Source organism: Mesoplodon densirostris, chromosome 10 (genome assembly GCF_025265405.1).
Source record: "Mesoplodon densirostris isolate mMesDen1 chromosome 10, mMesDen1 primary haplotype, whole genome shotgun sequence".
In the NCBI taxonomy this organism is placed as follows: Eukaryota; Metazoa; Chordata; class Mammalia; order Artiodactyla; family Ziphiidae; genus Mesoplodon; species Mesoplodon densirostris.
This window is the reverse complement of record NC_082670.1, coordinates 44,346,861-44,368,023: the sequence shown is the minus strand read 5'-3', so window position 1 is coordinate 44,368,023 and position 21,163 is coordinate 44,346,861. Positions and strand designations below refer to the sequence as shown.

General features: G+C 42.7%; 1 protein-coding gene across 1 annotated transcript in view; it reads left to right on the top strand.

The window, feature by feature from the left end:
• The window catches only part of LOC132497793 (dystonin-like), a 504,834-nt gene that overhangs the window by 22,854 nt on the left and 460,817 nt on the right, over positions 1-21,163 (top strand). The window contains 1 exon segment of the mRNA XM_060111281.1: positions 18,713-18,913. Coding sequence (XP_059967264.1) covers positions 18,713-18,913 — 201 coding nt within the window.

Below are 21,163 nucleotides of genomic sequence, written 5' to 3'. Positions count from 1 at the left end.
CGTGTGGTTTTTTCTTTAGACCCATGAAACATGATAATGGATTTTCTAATGCTGGACTTTTCTTGAATTACTGTAATAAATCTCCCTTCGTCATGTTGTATTTGTCTCATGGGCTGCTGATTCTACTAGCTGATATTTTCATTAAGATTTTTGCATTAACGTTTGCATATGAGACTGGTCTGAAGTTTTCTCTTTTTGGGTGGTCTGTGTCAGGTTTTCATTTCAATGCTGTTAGTTGCTTTGTGAACATTTGGGGTTTCCCATGTTTTTTCTAAGCTCTGGAACCATTCAGATAACATTTAACATGAACCATTCCTGGTTTCTGTTATTTTATCTCATTTTATTTCTTAAAGTTTGGTGGCATTCCTGTATGAGATTCTCTGGGATTGGTGCTTGTTTGGTATCATATAATGGGAGATCTATGATGTCTGATGCTGCATTAGCTGAGCTAGTTGAGAAAAGGTTTTGTGGGTGCCAGAGCTGGTCCAAACCAAGCTGTGAAACCCGCAGTGTGTCTCTGGTGCCCTTTTAATCCCATGATCATTGTACTCATGTGTCTAAGTAATTTCCCCTCTTACCTGCTCCTCTTTTCTGTCCTATTCTGATGCCAGTCCCTGCTGAGGTTTCCTGCTACTAACTGGTACAGTTTTGGGGATATGACCCAAATGCTTACAATTTTTTAATTTTTAAATTTATTTTATTGAAGTATAGTTGATTTGCAATGTGTTAGTTTCTGGTGTAGAGCAAAGTGACTCAGATATATATATATATATATATTATATATATATACTTTTTAAAATATATATTCTTTTTCATTATGGTTTATCACAGGATATTGAATATAGTTCCCTGTGCTATACAGTAGGACCTTGTTGTTTATCCATTCTGTATATAATACAGAATACAGAATATAATGCATCTGCTGATCCCAAACTCCCAGTACTTCCCTCTCCGCCACCCCACCCTTGGCAACCACAAGTCTGTTCTCTGTGTCTGTGAGTCTGTTTCTGTTTTGTAGGTAAGTTCATTTGTGTCATATTTTAGATTCCACATATAAGTGATATCATATGGTATTTGTCTTTCTCTTTCTTTCTTTTTTTTTTTTTTTTTTGCGGTATGCGGACCTCCCACTTCTGTGGCCTCCCATTGCGGAGCACAGGCTCGGGGCGCACAGGCTCAGCGGCCATGGCTCACGGGCCCAGCCGCTCCGCGGTATGTGGGATCTTCCCGAACCGGGGCACGAACCCGTGTCCCCTGCGTCGACAGGCGGACTCTCAACCACTGCGCCACCAGGGAAGCCCTGTCTTTCTCTTTCTGACTTCACTTAGTATGATAATCTCTAGGGCCATCCAGATTGCTGTAAATGGAATTATTTCATTCTTTTTTTTTGCGGTACGCTGGCCTCTCACTGTTGTGGCCTCTCCCGCTGCGGAGCACAGGCTCCGGACGCGCAGGCTCAGCGGCCATGGCTCACGGGCCCAGCTGCTCTGTGGCATGTGGGATCCTCCCAGAGCGGGGCACGAACCCGTGTCCCCTGCATCGGCAGGCGGACTCCCAGCCACTGCGCCACCAGGGAAGCCGTATTTCATTCTTTTTTATGGCTGAGTAATGTTCTATGGTATATATATGCCACATCTTCTTTACCCATTCATCTGTTGATGGACATTTAGGTTGTATCCATGCCTTGGCTATTGTAAATAGTGCTGCTATGAACATAAGAGTGCATATATCTTTTTGAATTATACTTTTGTCTGGATATATGCCCAGGAGTGGGATTTCTGGATCATATGGTAGCTCTATATTTAGTTTTTTAAACTGTACTGTTCTCCATAGTGGCTGCACCAATTTACATTCCCACCAACAGTGTAGGAGGGATCCCTTTTCTCCACGCTCTCTCCAGCATTTATTATTTGTAGACTTTAAAAAAAAATTATTATTTATTTTCTTTATTCTTTTTGGCTGCATCGGGTCTTAGTTGCAGCACATGGGATCTTCGTTGAGGCATGTGGGATCCTTTGTTGTGGCGCTCGGGCTTCTCGTAGTTGTGGCCCTCAGGCTTCTCTCTCATTGTGGCATGTGGGTTTTCTTTCTCTGGTTGTGGCAAGTGGGCTCCAGGGCGCATGGTCTCTGTAGTTGTGGCTCGTGGGCTCCAGAGTGCGTGGGCTCTGTAGTTGTGGTGTGTAGGCTCCAGAGCATGTGGGCTCTGTAGTTTGCGGCACGCGGGCTCTCTCATTGAGACTCACGAGCTCAATAGTTGTGGCACGTGGGCTTAGTTGTGCTGCAGCATGTGGGATCTTAGTTCCCAAGCAGGCATCGAACCTGCGTCCCCTGCATTGGAAGGCAGATTCATTACCACTGGACCACCAGGGAAGTCCTTATTTGTAGACTTTGTGATGATGGCCATTCTGACTGGTGTGAGGTGTACCTCGTTGTAGTTTTGATTTGCATTTCTCTAGTAATTAGCGATGTTGAGCATCTTTTCATGTGCCTGTTGGCCATCTGTATGTCTTCTTTGGAGAAATGTCTATTTAGATCTTCTGCTCAGTTTTTGATTGGGCTGTTTGTCTTTTTGTTATTGAGTTGTATAAGCTTTTTGTATATTTTGGAAATAAAGTCCTTGTTGGTTGAGAAATGCTTGCATTTTAATAGCAGAATCATGAATGTGGTCATGACAGATTCTTGGGTCCTAGTACTTCATTTTCTGTGTCCCTTCTGTCTTCTCTTTTAGGTTCTCCAAAAGTCTGAGGTGAGGCATAAGTGTACCAGGTTGGGGAGAGTGCATCTTCCCATGGACTCGGTTAATAAGCTTTCTGCTCAGGAACGTTAGGGGGTCCCCAACCTTCTTTAAAAAACCGATCAGGGTCACCACGTAGCTACCTTGGAGTAAGTAAAGGAAAAAATGGAATAACACCTTGTCAAGTTTCTGATCTCAACTCTAGCCTCCTATCTCATCAATTATTTTCATCCTTTCTCTGGCCAGCAGGCCTTTCCTTGCCCTTGACTCGTTTTTGAAGCTGTGACCCTGGCTTCTCACTCAGTGCTTCCCTCCCCCATGAACTGACCATCTCCTCAACTGCTGTGCAGTGTCTCCTGCGCACGCTTCACGTTACCTTCATTGCATCCCTTGCTTTACGTCTGCATTCCCCTCTGGACTGGCCACTCCTGGGCTGCGTTCTGTGTCTCTTCACTTTTGTTTCCAGGGCTTAGAGTACTGCACATAGGAGGCCTCAAATATCTTAGTTGAATTATTGAATAAATGAAACCCAAGTAAATGTGGACACAAAGAAAGATGGATAGCAAATGGACAAATGGACCCTGGAGGGGCTTTAATACCATGTGCCAGAAACTAAAAGGATTTTTAAAAATAGTTCACTTGCAACTGTATGAAAGCAAACATGGTGTTTTCATTCAGAGGGAATTTAATTTATATTTGATATGTTTACATTGCGGATGCCTTCCTGGCAACACACGTTTTAAATCTGCTTACTCAGAAGATGTACATCAGAATAAGTCAGAACGACGGTTTTCAAAATCTAAAAGCCTCTGGCGGCTTTATAATAATTCACCTTTTGTATCAGGAAATTTGTGTTTTTCCTTCCTGCTTCAGGAAATGATGATAGGAGAGGTAAGGGACACAAAGGGAGTAATATAGGGGCTAAGTATAGATCTTTGGGGAGATGGGCTGACCTGAGAGTGGAGGATTAAATTGAGGGGTTTGTGGGAAATCAAAGCTCTTTCCGTGATGCCTCCACCTGCAAAGTGTAAATATAAATAGAACATGGGATTAAGTTTTGCTTGAATGTGTTCCCATCTTGAGCTGCTGGAAAAATTTTATCTTATTTTATTTTTTATAAATTTGTTTATTTATTTTTGGCTGTGCTGGGTCTTTGTTGCTGCACGCAGGCCTTCTCTAGTTGCAGCAAGCGAGGGCTATTCTTCCTTGCGGTGCGCGGGCTTCTCATTGCGGTGGCTTCTCTTTGCGGAGCATGGGCTCTAGGTGCGCGGGCTTCAGTAGTTGTGGCATGCGGGTTCAGTAGTTGTGGCTCACGGGCTCTAGAGCACAGACTCATTAGTTGTGGCGCACGGGCTTAGTTGCTCCACAGCATGTGGGTCCTTCCTGGACCAGGGCTCGAACCCGTGTGCCCTGCATTGGTAGGGAGATTCTTAACCATTGCACCACCAGAGAAGTCCTGGAAAATTTTTAATTGGCAAGTGCTGTTTGGATGACAAAGGGAGGAATTTCAAATTCCTTGGACCCACTTTAGCCACGGAAATTATTCCAGACCATCAGAACCTGTTATCCTTATCTTATGGCTCCACTAATGCTACCTGCCCAGAGTACATCCCAGTGTATTCGTGTGTTTTTTATTCTTACTCTCTAGGTAGATATTTTATGTGCCAGTTTTTCTTATCGATGTACTAAGTTATGTTTAGTCATGCTGAATCGTGTAGGGACAGTTTTGGAAGAGATTTGCACATGTGTCTATGCTTATTACTGAATTGCTTAAGTGGTCAAAATTAATCTTTATAAAGAGTTTAGCATCACTCCAAAATGAAGGAAAATTATTCGATGGTGACAGTATGAATTTGCTGATTTTATAACTTGGCTTCAGAAGTGTTTTTCTTTTTCACTTTATCCACTGTGTTAGAAGAAGTTTAGTTCTTTTAAAATATTTTATTTATTTATTTATTTTTGGTTGCATCAGGTCTTAGATGCGGCCCACAGGATATTTGTTGAGGCATGTGGGATTTTTCATTGCAGCGTGCAGGCTTCTCTCTAGTTGTGGCCTGCAGGTTTTCTCTTCTCTAGTGGCGCTTGGGCTCCAGGGCGTGTGGGCTCTGTAGTTGTGTCGTGCAGGTTCCTGAGAGTTTGGGCTCTGTAGTTGGCGGCACGCAGGCTCTCTGGTTGAGGTGCGTGAGCCCAGTAGTTGTGGCGCGTGGGCTTAGTTGCCCCGTGGTGTGTGGGATCTTAGTTCCCTGATCAGGGATTGAACCCCGTCCCCTGCATTAGAAGGCAGATTCTTTACCACTGGACCCCCAGGGAAGTCCCGAAGAAGGTTAATTCTTACCTGTAAATCAATATGAGTGCTTCATTCTACCCACCAGAGCTCATTTCTGTCTTCTCTTGGTGGGGGATGAGGGCTGTGGGTGCAGGATGGAGCCTGTAGGGGGTTGATCTTGTGTTTTCTTCAGACAAAGTGTCCTCCCCTCCTCCCCAGGGAGACGCTCCTCCTCTCCAAGGGCACACAGTGTGGACACCCCTGTTGCCTCCTGTCCTTGACATCGATGCACATTGGATCCCAGTAAGATCCAGTAAGGCTTTAGCTGAATGCTCCAAAATGCGGGGGGTGGGAAGAGAGAGGGTCAAGGCTCTGTCAAGGGCCAGCCCAGGCCTTGCTGCCCAGACCTTTGGATCTCTTTTACCCTTTAACTCTCGTTGTTTTTTGGTCTCTCTACATCCTAAGCACACAGGTGTTTTCTTGTCTTTGTCCTAGACTTTGCATCCCCCCTCCCTCCCTCACCCCTAGCATCAGGCGTCCTGTGAAGGTCGGTGCTTTCTCCTTTTCTCATTCTCTGAGAAGGGCAGGGTGAGCTCTGGCTCATGATTCCTGGCTTTGACAGTCTCTGCAGGGTCTAGATGAGAAAGTCACACTCTTCCTGCTTAATGCTGCTTTGACTGTATATTTTTGTGACCAGTTGGCCTCACATTACTATGCTAAGAAAGCTTTTTAAATTAGCCAATCATAAGGGTACCCAAATGAATTATCCTTAATCCCCATAAAAAAAAGTACATAAAAATACAATGTCAACCAATTCAATCAAAGTTTGGCATGAGGTGGAATGTCGTGGTCCCCCTTCTCCTTCCTCATAAGATTGAAGGAATAATTTTTTTTTAAAGCAAGCATTTGAATTTCGGGTTTTCCTTTAAACTCATATGGCCACATATAGAACTCTGTAACCCCCACAATGCCCACAGAATTGAGATGCTCACTCTTCTGTCAGAGGTGTTCTAACCATACAGGTGAGAGAATCAGCCCGTTCCCATCGTGTAAGAGCAGAGCCTCTCATTTTAGCCTCCCTTGATTTGATTTTTTTTTTTACTGCAATGAGAAGTTATTTAGGAACATTTTAGGGCACAGAAGACAAGGTGAAGTGCGAGACCTTTCTCTACTGTGGAGGTAACCCATACTTTTGATGATTACATTAAAATAAGTGAGATATGTGTTCGAAAACAAGAAAAGAACACTTTTCTAGTTTGGACATGTTCAGTGATAAAAAAAAAGTCTGGCTTTCTAGATACGTTAAATTTATTGCCTTTGTCACATTTCCTCCACCAAAAAGAATATTAGTAGAAACCTAAGATGACCAAAGCTGAGAAGAAACAGTATAAATTGTGTCAGCAAGACACTGTCCTCTCAGATCTTCTTGTTTAAGCATATTAAGAATGTTCTTAGGTCGTCCTTGAACACAGGAAAACTGGAACTCTTTGTGTGTGTGTATATATAAATATATATCCGTATCAGTATAAAAAAAAAGGTAGAATTAGTCTCCATCCAGTGGTGGTCTGGAGCCGGCTTCTATCAGAGGGGGAGCCACTTGTATGCATCTCTTTCCCATTGTGTGTTTAGCGTTCAGAGACATCATGGCCGCAATGGGAATATTTACATCATGGAAAGTGGCAAACACGCCATCATAGACTCCCCCGCAACCACCCGCAACCAGTGAGCCCATTTACCAGCAGCCACTGTCTCCATCTAATCTAGGGAAAAAATCAGATATTCCCAAATAAGCACCTGCTAGTTACAAGACTGGTTATTGGAAAACAGAACTGTAACAATAAGCCAGTTAATATTTCAGTGAAATGCTTATTGAATTTTGTATATTTATTTCTTTGTATATTTATCCCTTTATCTTACCCAACTCAATGATTTCTGACAGTTTTTTAATTGATTGCTTAGATTTTTCTGCTACTCAGACACATTCATAAATGATAACTTTGACTTTTTTTTTTTTTTTTTTACTAATGCTCACACTACTTATTTTTTTGTGTCCTATTTCATTAGCTATTGTCTCCTAAAATTTTTAAAATAATTGTGATAGTGAGTACCCTTGACTTGGGTTTACTTTAAGGTAATGCCTTTACTATTTCACATTTATCATAATGTTTGCTGTTGATTCCTGATAGGTAATCCTTTTAAAATTTAGGAAGTTTCCTTCTATTTCCATTTCACTCAGTTTTTCATCAACAGTTGCTCTTGAATTTATTTGCAATTTTGGTGTGCCTATTGATATCATTATTTTTTCTTTAACTTATGACTGCAATAAATTATGATGATGGGTTCCCTGTTGTTGAATCAGCCTTTAATCATTGGAATAAACTATTTCATCTTGGAATGTTATTGTTTTCACTCACTGCTGTAGTTTTGGTAAGATTTCATTCAGGATCTTTCTATTTAGCTCCCTGTGTTAGATTGGTGTTGTTTCTTTTCTTGAATTTATCAAGTTTTGTTTTTACACAGTGTTAGCATCTTGAAATTAAGAAAAAATTTCATATTTTTCTATTCCTTGGAGTAATTTGAATGATAAAGTAATTATCTGTTTTAAGGTTAGATAGAACTTGAAGGTGCCCCTTTTAGCATAAAGTATATGAGAGTGTGAACTGAGTCAGTGCTGTTGGGATGTGCTTCCTGCCTCTGTAAGTCGACAGTCATTCTCCTGTTCTCCTCCGATTCTGTGGAGTAAATAATGTTTTGTAGCCATTCTTCTGGCTGTGGTTCATCAAGCTATTGGTTAGTCCTTCCATCAAGGATATCCACCAGGTTGTAGTTAGTTTCACATCTCTGTTCTCTGTTTCTTAAGTCGTTTCTTTCAAGGTGTCTTGAGTCTTTGTGACACTTCTACTTTGTTATTCAATGTATCCTATTTTGTTTATCTTGGCACACAGGTCTAGAATTTTCACTGGCACACTTCTTGGTCAGTAATTGTGGGTCAAAACTTTTAGCCAGAACACAAAATACAGACAGACCAGAGTAGGGTAATTGTTATATGTTGTAGTAGCATATGCTCAGTATGCTACAAAACCCTCTGTAACTGGGAGAGCTTATGGCAAAGTGCACACTGGTGCTTATCAGCTTGAAGTATATGTGCTGCCTGGGAGCTACACTGGCATATAGCATACGGGAAACACAGAAATTTTAATTGTTAATGGCAGTAGGAATTTAGAGTATATATATATATATATATTTATTTATTTATTTTTATATTTATTTTTAATTTATTTATTTTTGGCTGAGTTGGGTGTTTGTTGCTGTGTGAGGGCTTTCTCTAGTTGCAGCGAGCGGGGGCTACTCTTTGTTGCAGTACGTGGGCTTCTCATTGCGGTCGCTTCTCTTGTTGCAGAGCACAGACTCTAGGCATGTGGGCTTCAGTAGTTGTGGCACATGGGCTCAGTAGTTGTGGCTCATGGACTCTAGAGCGCAGGCTCAGTAGTTGTGTTGCTCTGCAGCATGTGGGATCTTCCCAGACCAGGGCTCTAACCCACGTCCCCTGCATTAACAGGCGGATTCTTAACCATTGTGCCACCAGGGAAGCCCTAGAGTATATTTTAAAAGGGATGTATATGTATATATATCAGGGGTCTCCAACCCCTGGGCCGTGGACTGGTACCAGTCCGGGGCCTTTTAGGAACTGGGCCTCACAGCAGGTGGTGAGCGGTGGGCGAGTGAGCGAAGCTTCATCTGCCGCTCCCCATTGCTCGCATTACCTCCTGAACCATCGCTGCCCTTCCCTGCACCCCGTCCATGGAAAAATTGTCTTCCACAAAACCAGTCCCTGGTGCCAAAAAGGATGGGAACTGCTGATATATATAATCTATTATTTTAATTAACATTATAATTAATATTAATTAATTTCCTTAAATACATACATACTCATACATTTATATCCATATATATCCCTTTACATAAAGGAAATTGTTTTAGAAACAAACTATAGTATAATAATTTAGTGCTCTGTGGGTGGAATTGAATGGGGGCCATGTGAATAAAACTCTTTATGCCTAGAACTTTATTTCATGTTATAGTGTCTGTCCTCTTTAGTATATTCTATGATTATCGGTCCATTTAGAGTTTTCTTCCTCTTTTATATGTTAAAGATAAATATACAAGATAATGAAGGTGTCCTTTTCTACCAGTAGTCCTCACAAATTTGCCTATATACTCCCCAGTAAGATATAAGTATGTACACTCAATATATATATGTATTCTTTTATAAATTATATACACATACCTCTATGTTAATGTATTATGTATATTATAACAAACTTCATTTGGAGAAAAATGTAAACATTCTTAATTTTTGAAAAATCTTTGCTTAATACTGTGTAATTCAGCAATTCAAATGTCAATTATTTTAAGCTCAATTTATTTTAATATTTGGTTTTAGCCATTGTTATATTTGAAAAAGATAACTGGAAAAATAGATTCAATTGGAAAAAGTGCACTGGTAACTGCTCTTACTAAAGATGACATTCATTTTTCAATTTCATTTGCTGATTATGCAAAATTATTTAAAAATAAAATTTACTAGTAAATTTTCATTTTTCCTGATGTCAGTTTGTTTTCTTATAAATGAATCTGATGGAACAGATTTTTGTGTTTTTAACAAATGATGCCAAAACTCACTGAAAATCTTCATTTGGGTGGTTTTAAGCAGATTGAAGAACTCTCTTGAAAAATTTAAAAATCTTTAAAATTAGAGCTTTTCTAGGTAATAAACTTACATTTTTTAGGGGAACAAAGTCCTGTGTTAGTAGAATTGTGTCCAAATATCCATTTTCAAAACACTTATTCTAGTCTACAAACTTAAAACAGCAGTTAACTTTCTCATTTGTTATTCAAACATCACCTTTATTTGTCTGATTTGTGTGAAAATATCTGCTACTCATGGCTTCCTGTCATCACTTAGAGTTAGAAATTTTGGAATTCTTGTCTTTCTATAATATGAAACAGCATAATTTGCTTTTAAATTTGATGACTCTTTTAAGTGCCTTTAAAGATAATCAATACAAGTCTATGGTACACAATTTTTACACTCTTTTTTATAGTAAGAACTGTGATTTTTCCTCAAAGTTCATCCTTCCCTTATTTTTGTAATGTAAATGCTGTGGTTATAACTGGGCATATGGTGAACTAGCGACAGCCTCCACTTCTCAGCCTCTCCTGCAGTTTTGTTCAGTTGAATGTTAGCGGAAATTATGCACACACGTTGCAGGTTGAGTCCTTCATAGAGAGTTGCTTGTCTCCTGTGGTACCTTCCTTTCCTCTGTTTGGAAAGGAATTGTGGTGGTGGGTGACCAAGTTCAACCATGTGGACAAGGCATGCCTTTGGGGAAGGCACAGCAGCAATGGAGTAGGATCCTGGTCCTTGGCTGATCTCATGGGTTGGAGGCACCTGGCAGCCGCAAGAATTAGCCGTGAGGAAGATGAATTTCTATCTTGTTTATATCACCGTACTTTTGGATTTATTTGTTACAGTAATGGGCTTGTATTTTACTATATTTTTCAGCTCATTATAATGTAGTATAAAGAGTATATTCCTGTTGTTTTTACAAAAATTTTTATGTGTTTCTATATTTTCATAAAAATAACCACGTTGATTAACGTGGAACAGAGCAGATTGTTCAGATGTATGTCCAAGTATACATAGAGGTTTAATAAATGATAAAAATGGCATTTTGAATCAAAAGGGATGGTTTGATAGTTGCTGAGGCTGGGTGGTGGGAACTTAGAGTTCTTTATACTCTTTTGTTACCAACCTGGGTCGTTGGACTCTTTATCAATAGAAATTGATAAGAAGCCAGACGAGAAATTCAGGCAAGGCCTTATTGGAGTTCGAGCAGCAGCAGGAGGGAGGGAAAACAAGTAACAGGTGCCCTTGCTCACTCCCTGAGGTGGAGCAAGCTGGTCCCTTAAATAGGGTTTGGGTGGGGGCAGTTGGATGGGTGGGGCTAGAGGGGTGGCTTAGGTGGGCTGCCCACCCCCTTGCTGGTGCCCCGCCTTGGTGACACAGGGATCATGCGCAGTACCCTGCTTTTGCTCTCCACACCTCAGAAGTTGATTCTTGGCCGTTTTGTTTCTTATTGTTCATAATTTGCCCCAACTGGGCATGGGTGTAGTTATTTTTAGTCCCTTATAGTTTCTTTATATCTGTTGCCGGGGGAGTCGTTTGTCCAGGTGCACGTGCAAGTGTTCAGGTAGAGGGCCCCAGGTCCCAGCTTACCTGACTTCTACTTCATTTTATATATTTTGAAATTTTCTATAATAAAAAATAAACATTTAAAAAATTAAAAATAAAATAAACTCTGGAGAAAGAATAGATAATTCAATGGATGATATTACCCATTGGAAGTAAAATTAGTCTATACTTCACACTATACTCAAAAATTAATTTCAGATGGATTAAAAATATGCATGTAATTAGTTCCAGATGGATTGTAAATGTGCACTTAAAGGAGGTAAGGAATCGAAGAAGATACAGGAGAACATTTTGTAATCTTGCAAGCTGGGAGAAACTTCCTAGGAAAAAACAAAATTTAGAAGTCATAAAGGAGGGGGGACGGATAAATTAGGAGTTTTGGATTAAAATATACACACTACTATATATAAAATAGATAACCAACAAGGACCTACTGTATAGCACAGGGAACTCTATTCAAGGAACTATACTCAATATCTTGTAATGACCTATAATGGAAGAGAATGTAAAAAAAGAATATATATTCGTATGTATATGTATAACTGAATCACTTTGCTGTTAGTTCCTGAAACTAACACAACATTGCAGATCAACTATTATTTCAATAAAAATTTAAAAAAAAGAAATCATAAAGGAAAAGATGGGCAGCTTTGAGTAAAAGAATTGTAGACTTCTGTACTGTAAGATTAAAAGGCAGGTTGTAACCTAGGCAGACATACTTGCTGCATATATAGCAAATAATTGTATTCGTATTATATGAAAAGCTTCCACAAAAGCAATATGGCACATACATACAATTTTTAGAAAAATGAGTAAAGGATGTGGATGGACAATTCAAAGAAGAAAACAAAAAAAAGGCTGATAAAAATATGAAAAGATTTCCATATTTGTTTACTAATAAAAAATACAAATTAAGACTTGTTTTTTACCCATCAGACTGGCAAGAAATAAAACGATTGATACTCTCCAGTGTTGATGGGGATAGGAGGAAACAGGGCTTTCAGAGCATTGCTAGAAATGTGGTTGGTTCAGCAGTTTTAGAGACACATTTGGTGGTATCTTTACAATGTAATTTTTCTGTGGCCTGGTAATTCCATTTCAAAGTAAAGATTTAGTTAAAGATATATATATATCTTATTTATTGCACTGTTTATAAAAGAAAAAACCTGAAATATTCCAAATTTTAAACAATAGGAGTATAGCTAACTAAAGTATGGCATACCAGTATACTGGAAAATTATGCAGCTGTTAAAAATAATGTAAATCTGAAATGTCTCTATCATTGTTAGATAAAAAGAGCAAAGTGCAACCCAATATGTATAGCAAGATCCTATTTTTGTGAAAAACTATTGTTTATTTGTCTGTAAATATCTGTGTAAGCATAGGAAAAAATCAGGATGCTATTTACTAACTTCCCAGGTATTACTCTGGAGAGATGTGTTTCGAGGTACAAAACAGGGACATCCATTGATTTATATACTTTGAAAAGAGTGTGGTATACTCCTTTGGGAGGGTTTAACTTTCTAATTTGTTCTTGTCTGCAATTTTTGGACAACTAGATCTTTAAAACAGAAAATCAAACCCCAAACTGAATGAGAATGGACTTTGTGCCATGTACAGGTAGGAGCAATGAAGGACAAAGAAAAAAGAAGCCTGTTTCTGACTTCATATCCACAAATACATTTTAAATGAGTCAAACTGTGGTAAATGCTGTTAAAAAAAAAAAGCCACATTAAAATAAACACCACTTTAATCAGTCTACTGGGAAAGTCAACAGGATCATATGATCTAGGTTAAAAAGTCCCTAGCCCTTGCCCAAATAACCGCAAGAGGGAGTAACCAAATCTCTTTAAAGCTTTTAGCTACTATTCAATAACATCATCTCAGGAAAAACAGTCAGTACAAGGTGACTTCTAATGCCGAGATTTTGCTGATGTCCTTGTAGGGGTCAAAGACAGCAGAAATGCACCATAAGTGATGCCGCAGCTACCCCCAGACTGGACTAGCTCACGTTTCTCGGTGTCTGATTAGCTGTTTTTGTTTGGCTCTTGGTCCTTTTAGCTCTCTGCTCCTTCTCTCTCTCTCTTTACTTAGTATCAGTTATCAGAAGATATTAGGTTGTGAAAACAATTATTTTCTTCTTGCTGATGAGTCGTTCTTCAGGGTAAGCAGACTTTGAGAGTAAACATGCTGCCCGAAAAACATTAAAGACTTGGAACACAGACCAAGTACGCATTCAGTTAGTTTCTTTAGGGGCAAAGGTTCAGCCTTCAGAGTGTGACTGGGAGCGCCCTGCGCATCCCCACTGGGGACTGGTGATACTTCGGAGACATTTCTGATCGTCGCCGTGTGTGCTGGAAGCTTGTACCCATCGAGTCTCTGGCTTGCTTCCCAGGCATGTGCCTGGGGCTTGGTGCTGAGCTTGGCAAGCATCCATCCCCTACTCCTGGCCCAGGGCTCAGTAAATGCCTCCTGCACTTCCCTGTGCTAGTGCTGTAGCTCACCTTTGGGACTTGAAATCCTGTCCTGAGCAGTGGGCACTGATCAGTCAGAACAGGTGCCAACCGAAGGGCTGATGCCTTTTAGTTGCTAGACCCTGGGGGAAGTTCGGGAGCTCAGAGTGGGAAGGAGGTGGGCAACAGAGAGGACACCCAGGGGTCTTGGGGCTTCTACCCCTTAGGGCCACCCAGGCCCCGCTCTGCCTGAGCTAATCAGCCGGTGCCCTAATACTCCTGCACACCCGACTGGAGCCTCCCACGGCTGTGCCCACCCACAGGATCTTTGCCTGTATAGACTTGTGACCCTTGGCAGGCCTGATTGCTACACCATCTGTCTCGTGCCTGAGTTGTCCTGAGTCATATCAGCCTCAATTTAGGAATTTCTCATGAAGCAATATCATATTGGGATTAAGTTGGACCTTAAGACGGAGTTGTTAATTGAGAATAACTTGTTGGGGACGCTGTGGATACAACTGTCCTTGTAAGGTTAATTTAACCACCGTTCTTTCTTTGTGTAGAGTGTTAGTTATTCAATTTGCATACACATTTAGGTCTTTTATTTTGTCTTGGTCATACGTAGTCTGCTGCCCTCGCCTGTGTCTTGAGTGGTTTCTGCTGCACTGTCTGATAAATGGACTTTAGTCTCGTAAAGACTGATTTTGTAACAGGTATTGAAGATGCTTACGGATGCCCTTGAAAAGACTGAGTGACCACTTGCTAGGACTTTGATGTGACTTGTTGCAAATGAGCACAAGTTGGATTTTTCCTCCCTTTCCTATTTTCCTTCTTTCCTTTCACGTCTTCATTTTCTCCTGCACACTCAGTGAGCACACGGTGTCACGTCTCCTCTGCCTTTCCTCCCTGTGCCCTTTTTGTTGTTCCTTTGGGCTGCCTCTGGGCTGATTTCTTTCTTAGGACTGATGTTTATGACCTCTGCTTTGTGTGACTGTTTACCACTTCAGTCATCTTGCTGTTTGAGTGCTGTTTGGCATCTTAGCAACTGGGAAGTTGTAAACACTCCACAAAACACGCTTCCTGTTTTATACTCTCTAGCTTTTTATCTTGAAAAGGACGGTGTCTCTGGCATATTCCTATTTTAAACTGACTATTTAGTAGACACAGTGGCTGGTTACTGTCTGTGAGTGGGTAGCTCAGAAAAGGCTGCCTGCAAGCTGACCGTGCTCATATCTAAAGAATCATCTGTGAGACTCCCTCAGTGTGTAATTACAAAGGCTGGGTTATGATTTGCTGGTTGCTTTGCTATTTATAGAGACTGCCACTGCACATGACTGTCTGCTCCCGGGAGCTCCGGCTGCAGGAGAGCAGATGGCAATGACTCTCCTGTTTTGCCCTCCTTAGCCTTGCTCTAGACCTCCATCTACCCCCCACCTCACTTCCCAGATGCCTGCTCCTTCTCTATCCTGATGCTACCTGTGTTTGATGTACAGACTGCCCAATGTTTTGCTGTTGCTGTCATTTTTTGTACTGATGGATTTGCTGTCCCCAGTATCTCTTTACTGCCGATTCTTTGCTGTCATGGATGTTAAATATGGCGCATCAGTTATTGATGGCACTGCTTAGGAAATCAGACTTCATGTTTGTTGCAGGTCAGTTTCCCAGGGAAACAGACTTTGAGATGAAAATTATGTGTAGGAGATTTACAGGGAGGGGAGGGTGCCCTCAGGAAGAAAACTTAAAGGGAACAGGGAAGCAGGATCCCGCAGAGGAGGAAGTTGAATTGCGATGCTGATGCTTATGCAGCAGAGGCCTCAACTGATCCCACAGTGTTCTACAGCTGAGGGCTCTTCAGAGTTCTTTGTAACTGAGGCAGCAAACGACTCTGACCAGCGTTTGCCCTGGAAGAGGGGGTGACAGTGGCCAGGCAGCTCGTGCTCAGGCTGAGGGTAATTCCCACATAGGGGTTCAGCTAAAAGCCAGGGGCTGCCAGCAGTCGTAGCATCTGGCTCATGAAGCTGGAGTTTGAGTGGTACCCCACAGCGTCCACTGAAATGCCCTTCTTCTAGTTTTGAGTAAGTAGATGCAATTTCTACCCTACTTTGAACTTGATTTTAATGTGAACGTAATGTAGGTTCCATATTCTGAGTCTTTTAAAAGCCAAGCATACTTATATTCTTTTTATGGTTCATTTTGGTAAAAAAAAAAGTGATGATGAATTCCATCAACAAGGCCAGTTTCAACAGAATAAGCCTTGCCTTACTGGACAGCCACTGCCCATAAAGTTCACTGTCACTCTGTGCTGATGGCTTTATCTTGCAAAACCAAAGCAGGAGGTGGGAATGGTGAAGGCATGAAAGCTGTCGTATCAAAAGCTGTAGGGTGGATAAATTTGTGCAAACCTTTGGCTTGGTGGTTACAGTCCAAATATAAAAAAATGGTCGGGGAATAGGCATAATCCTTATAAGAAAATAATGCAAGTGCATCCTTTGATAATATCATCTGTGTGTTTGATGAAACAGTGTAACAGATGTTGTTAAATCTGCCTGTGAAACCACAAACAGACGGAGTAGACCAGGCTGCCAGAGGGATATTAGACTGACCTGTATATTTCACAGACCAGGTTGTTGGGCCAGAGCACAGATTAGCCGACCCAAAACGCCGAGTCAGAGTCACTTCTCAGTCTATGAAAGAGGCAGAGTGCTCCAGGCCCTACAGGATACTGCAGAGCAGGGGTTGCTTGCTGTCTGTGTACTGCCCTGTAGTGCTTGTAAGAAGTTATTTTAAAATAGTCCACGTATATTTGGATATAAGATAAATCACAGAGGAGTGTATGATGGTGGTCAAATCTTAGAAAAATGTGAAGGTGGAATGAAGGTGACAGAAGTTTAGGAAAGACTGATTTAAACAGTTTCTAATTTTTATTGTAAGTAATGCTTGAATATCTTCTTGGGCCTACTTGCCAGAGTTTCTCCAGAGTAGATACAGGGGTGTGGATTTATTGGGTTATTGTTCTCCAGAATGACTGTACCAACATGTTTTACTTATTTATTTATTTAGGTCACTTTAAGTGAGTTTTATGTAGTTTTCCTAAGAGTTTCTAGAATTTGTAGGCCCTCGAGGACTATTGGTAATAATAGAAGTTAAGTAAAATTTGGTTGTTTGTTACTCCTAAGAGCATAAGAGAAGGAGAGTCTGCATATTTACTTAAGAAATATGCTTAGCTCACCCCACTAGGACAGAAGCTAGTGTATCATCAGAACACTCAGTTTATTCCACCAGAGCACATGTTTCTGGAAATCAGTGCCACCTAGTGGTGACTAAACCCCTCAGTAGCTATCAGAGTGTGGTGTATGTGTGCGCGGAGTGTGTGTGGGGAGGGAGGGCGTAGGGGGAAGACATCCAGGAACCTGCATATTTCAAAAGCAGCCCGGCTTAGCCATTGGCCCAGTTTCCCCTTCTCCATCCTTTTCACGGCACCTGCTGCACAGCCCTGGGATTACCTGGGAGTCTGGGCATGTTCTGGGCCTGTTTGGGGTTGAGGAACGCCTTCCCCCCAGGCCTGCACACAGAGGAGACGTGGAAACAGCCTCATGTGTTTGGGGTAAGAAGAAAGTGCCCAAACTGTGACCTCAGTTTTGCCAAATCCATTTGCATTTCCTCCCTTGTTGATTTCTCTTGACCTCCGCCCTCCTTTGACTTTGCGGCTCACCCGGAACTTCTGTCTTTTTCTCCTTCATCCTCAGCCTGGTGTCTAGGGCCCCATCATCAGACTGAAGGCTCTTCCCTCGTCCCTGTGTGAGCTCCCCTGCATGTGGGTGTACACATCATCAAACAGTGTTTCTTACTGCTACATAAACATTCCACCCACCCATCCATCCATCCATCCATCCATCCATCCATCCATCCATCCATCACTTTACTTCTTCATTCTTGCCTTATGTTGTTCCCTTGCCTGGAACATAAATTCTGTCCCTTCTCCACATTCCACTGATCCACTGAGCTCAGCTTCATCGACTGATTCCTCCTGTAGGGTCTGTCTGCACCTCGCTCCCTCCACTGCCCCTCACCGCGCATCGCCCATCCCAGTCTGCTCGTATACTCTGCAGCAGACTTCTGCTCTGAAGCAAATCGTCAGCTACTCCAGGACAGAGGTTATTTTATGTAATTCTTTGGTATTTTCCAAAACCGTGTGCACGTTCCCAGATGCACAGCTGAACTTGTTTCCTTGCCCAGCGAGTTGTCATTATACTCACCATACTGTAAAAAAGAAGGAAAATTAACATTTCATTGAGCACCTGGTATCTGCCAGATACTGTGCTTAGAATTTTACGTCTAAGCATAGTATCTGCTTACGTTTGCTTTTACGTCTGTTACGTTATTTAAAACCTAAAAACCCTGTGAGGAGAATGTTATGCATTTCTTAGGCTGGAAAAATTAGATCATCAGTGTTTAATAAATGTGTAGCTATAATGAACAGGTCAGCATTTAGACCCAAGCCCATCTGACCCCCCAAACCCATACGGTTTGCTGCACTGTCCTGCCGCCATTTGGTGTTAGACCCTCCCTTTAAGGTGTTTCATGATGAGGCCTTGCATTCCTGCCTTCCTCCCCGCACAGTCCACTTCCAGGGAAGCAGAGCATCCTTTTCCCTGGGGTAATGCTGGGTCCTTTCCCTGTACTATCCTCACGCCCACCTGGAGCCCCCCTTCTCCACACTTAGTTTGACTTATATCCACATAACTAAAGCAGTATGCCCGCCTACTTTTTTTTAAACTAGCATTTCTGGATTAAAACATCTCTTAAGGTAGAATAACTCTGGGTCTCGGAACACGAGATGCTTTGCAGGACACACAAACCTTGCTATGCTTTGAGCTCACTTTGGGTGGTCAAAGAGCTCACAGAGCTGGTGTCTTTGGACGTCTCTGTACAACTAGCCCCAGAGAACTGCCCAACTGACTCAGGACCAATCTGCATCTGTTCGCTTGTGTTTCCTGCCCCAGGGATTCCGAGCCAGTCCTCGGCACCTTAGGAGACGGGCCGCAGCAGCTGCAGCTGCCCGGCTGGAAGAAGCCAAGCCTGCCATGGAGGTTCACCACCAGAGCGAGCAGGAGATCTCAGTGAGGAAACGAAGGATCAAGAAAAGCAGCCGCGTCCAGCCAGAATTCTACCACTCCGTCCAAGGCGCTTCCACCAGAAGACCTGTAAGAAGGGAATTGTCTTTTCAAAGAATATTAAATACGTTGTCACATGGGGTGGTCCTTCTCTTAGTCTTCAAAAATGATCAGATTGACTTTAAGTAATTCGGTTATTCTCTTATTGTCCCAGCAAGTTGTCACGTTGAGTGCCAGCGAGGAATGTGGTTTCCCAGGAAGCGCTGGTCAGCGGTGGGCGGGGGGATTGAAAGCTGGTGAATCCTGACCACATGAGAGTGGGGTCTAGAGCCGGGATGGGGCCATGGAGTTACCCAGCTGAAGCCTGCAGTGGTGAGAACTGAGCTGGCGGTTGGGGGCTGACAAACAAAGCAGCATCGGGATGGGGAGGCGTGGAGGGAGGGGCCGACCCCCTCATCTGCAGCTGTCCTCCGGGTGATGCTGAGGGAGCTGGCCCCTCCGGGTGGCTTTTATGTTGCTCCAAGGCGGCACTGCTGTCCTCTTCCAGCAAGTGCCCTGGGTCTCTGTCAGCCGAGCTGCCTTACCTGGACAGTTACCAGGGAAGTTACCTGAACAGTTACCTGGGAAGCTTGGTGCCCACCTGGTCTTCACCCCTTCTCATCTCCTGAGCACACTGTTCCACGTGCTCTGACCTTCTGTCTTGGTTGGGGCTCTTACACAGGGACTTGTTGCCGGGGCTGTGACAGTTAAGGATTTGGGGCTTAGACACTGACATTTAAAAAACTTTCAAGGAGTATTTCATGACTGTAGTAATGTTGCATTGCTTCAGCATTAAAAAAAGTTTCCCTATGGGTCCCTCCTGTGCTGTGGAGAGCCCATGATTGTCGTGACTCATGCCAGCTGAGGGGAGCCAGCAAGATTTGATGTGATAATATGTCTCTGTAAATTATTAAAACAGACCTGCCCTTCTGTGGGGTAACTGTGTAGCAGACGCATGTGGAGTTTGCTGCCAGGCCAGTGACAATGGCAAGAAACTGAATTCCTTTACAGATAAGGTCCTGTTTAGCCAATGGTAAAATAAGCACATACTTAGAGATGAGAGCCTTCCTTTCATGATTGAATAAAACAAAGGCTAAGTAGAATTTGGTATCTACGTGGAGCAACAGGAAATTGTAGGAAAATTTATTCATTCAACAAACGTAAGCTTTTTTATGCAGGAAATAAGAGGTGCACAGGTATGTATTAATAACTAACGGTTATTGAGGGCTTACTTGTGTAACTGAAATTATTCACCTTCTGAATGATGAAAGTGAGGCCCAGAGAGGTAAATAACTTGCCTAAGTTGACCCAGTTGTTTGGGGGCAGAGTCTAGGGTTTGGGTCTTGGCGGTGGCCTCCAGGGCCCCAGCACTTCCTCTGCAACCTTCTGCCTTCCTGCGCCCCAGCACCTCGCAGCTGAGTCCACGGACAGACACGCACACGAGTAAACGGAGTGCAGGCATGTGTTAGGGAAGTGCTGCCGTGGACCGTGCACCTGGCACTAGGGAACATGGCGCACGGCCAGAAATACTTGCAGAGAAGCAGATGCCTGAGGTGCGTCCTGAAAGAGGAGGAGTTGATGCGGTGGGAAGTGGAGGGAGGCGTCTCTGACGAGGAGAACGTGTACAAGAGCACAGAGGCGTGACGGCGTGGCAGGCTCGGGGGACAGCAGCTCGAGGTGGTGCTGGTAGATGAGACCAGGATCATTAAGGGATATATTATGCTGAATCGGTGGGTTTATCTTCTGTGACGGGGCTCTGTTGAAGGTAGGGAACAAGCACGTTGGTTCTCCTGCTCAGAATCTAGGTCATTCTTCTAATCTCCCCATGTGGATGGAGAAGTATGTGATCATCATCAAAGTTTAGGAACCCTCCACCCCCCCTTATTCCCTCCTGAGCACTGTACCTAACTGCCTTGGTAATAAGACATAGTCCCCATGCCCGGTGACTCTGCCCTGGAGCACCTCTCCTTGTTCTCTGTTTGCCTGGAGAATTCCAGTTCACCTCTGAACACTGACTCGAGATCAGGCGGAAAGTTCAGGAAAGTCTTTTCTGATCCTTCGCATCACAGTGAGGTGCGTTCTGCTTTGGTCCTCGGTCCTTTGTACAGATCTCCAGCAGCACAGTTACTCAAGTGAAAGAGGCAGGCTCAGTAGTGAGATGGACATGGGTTCGACTCCTGCTCTGTATATCCGGCAGGAAACAGCTGGCACCATAAGAGTTTAATGGAAAGACTGTTTCCAGAAGCATGGGCAGGGCTGAGATGCTCCAGCAGCCTTCAGGTGGAACTACCTACGTACCTT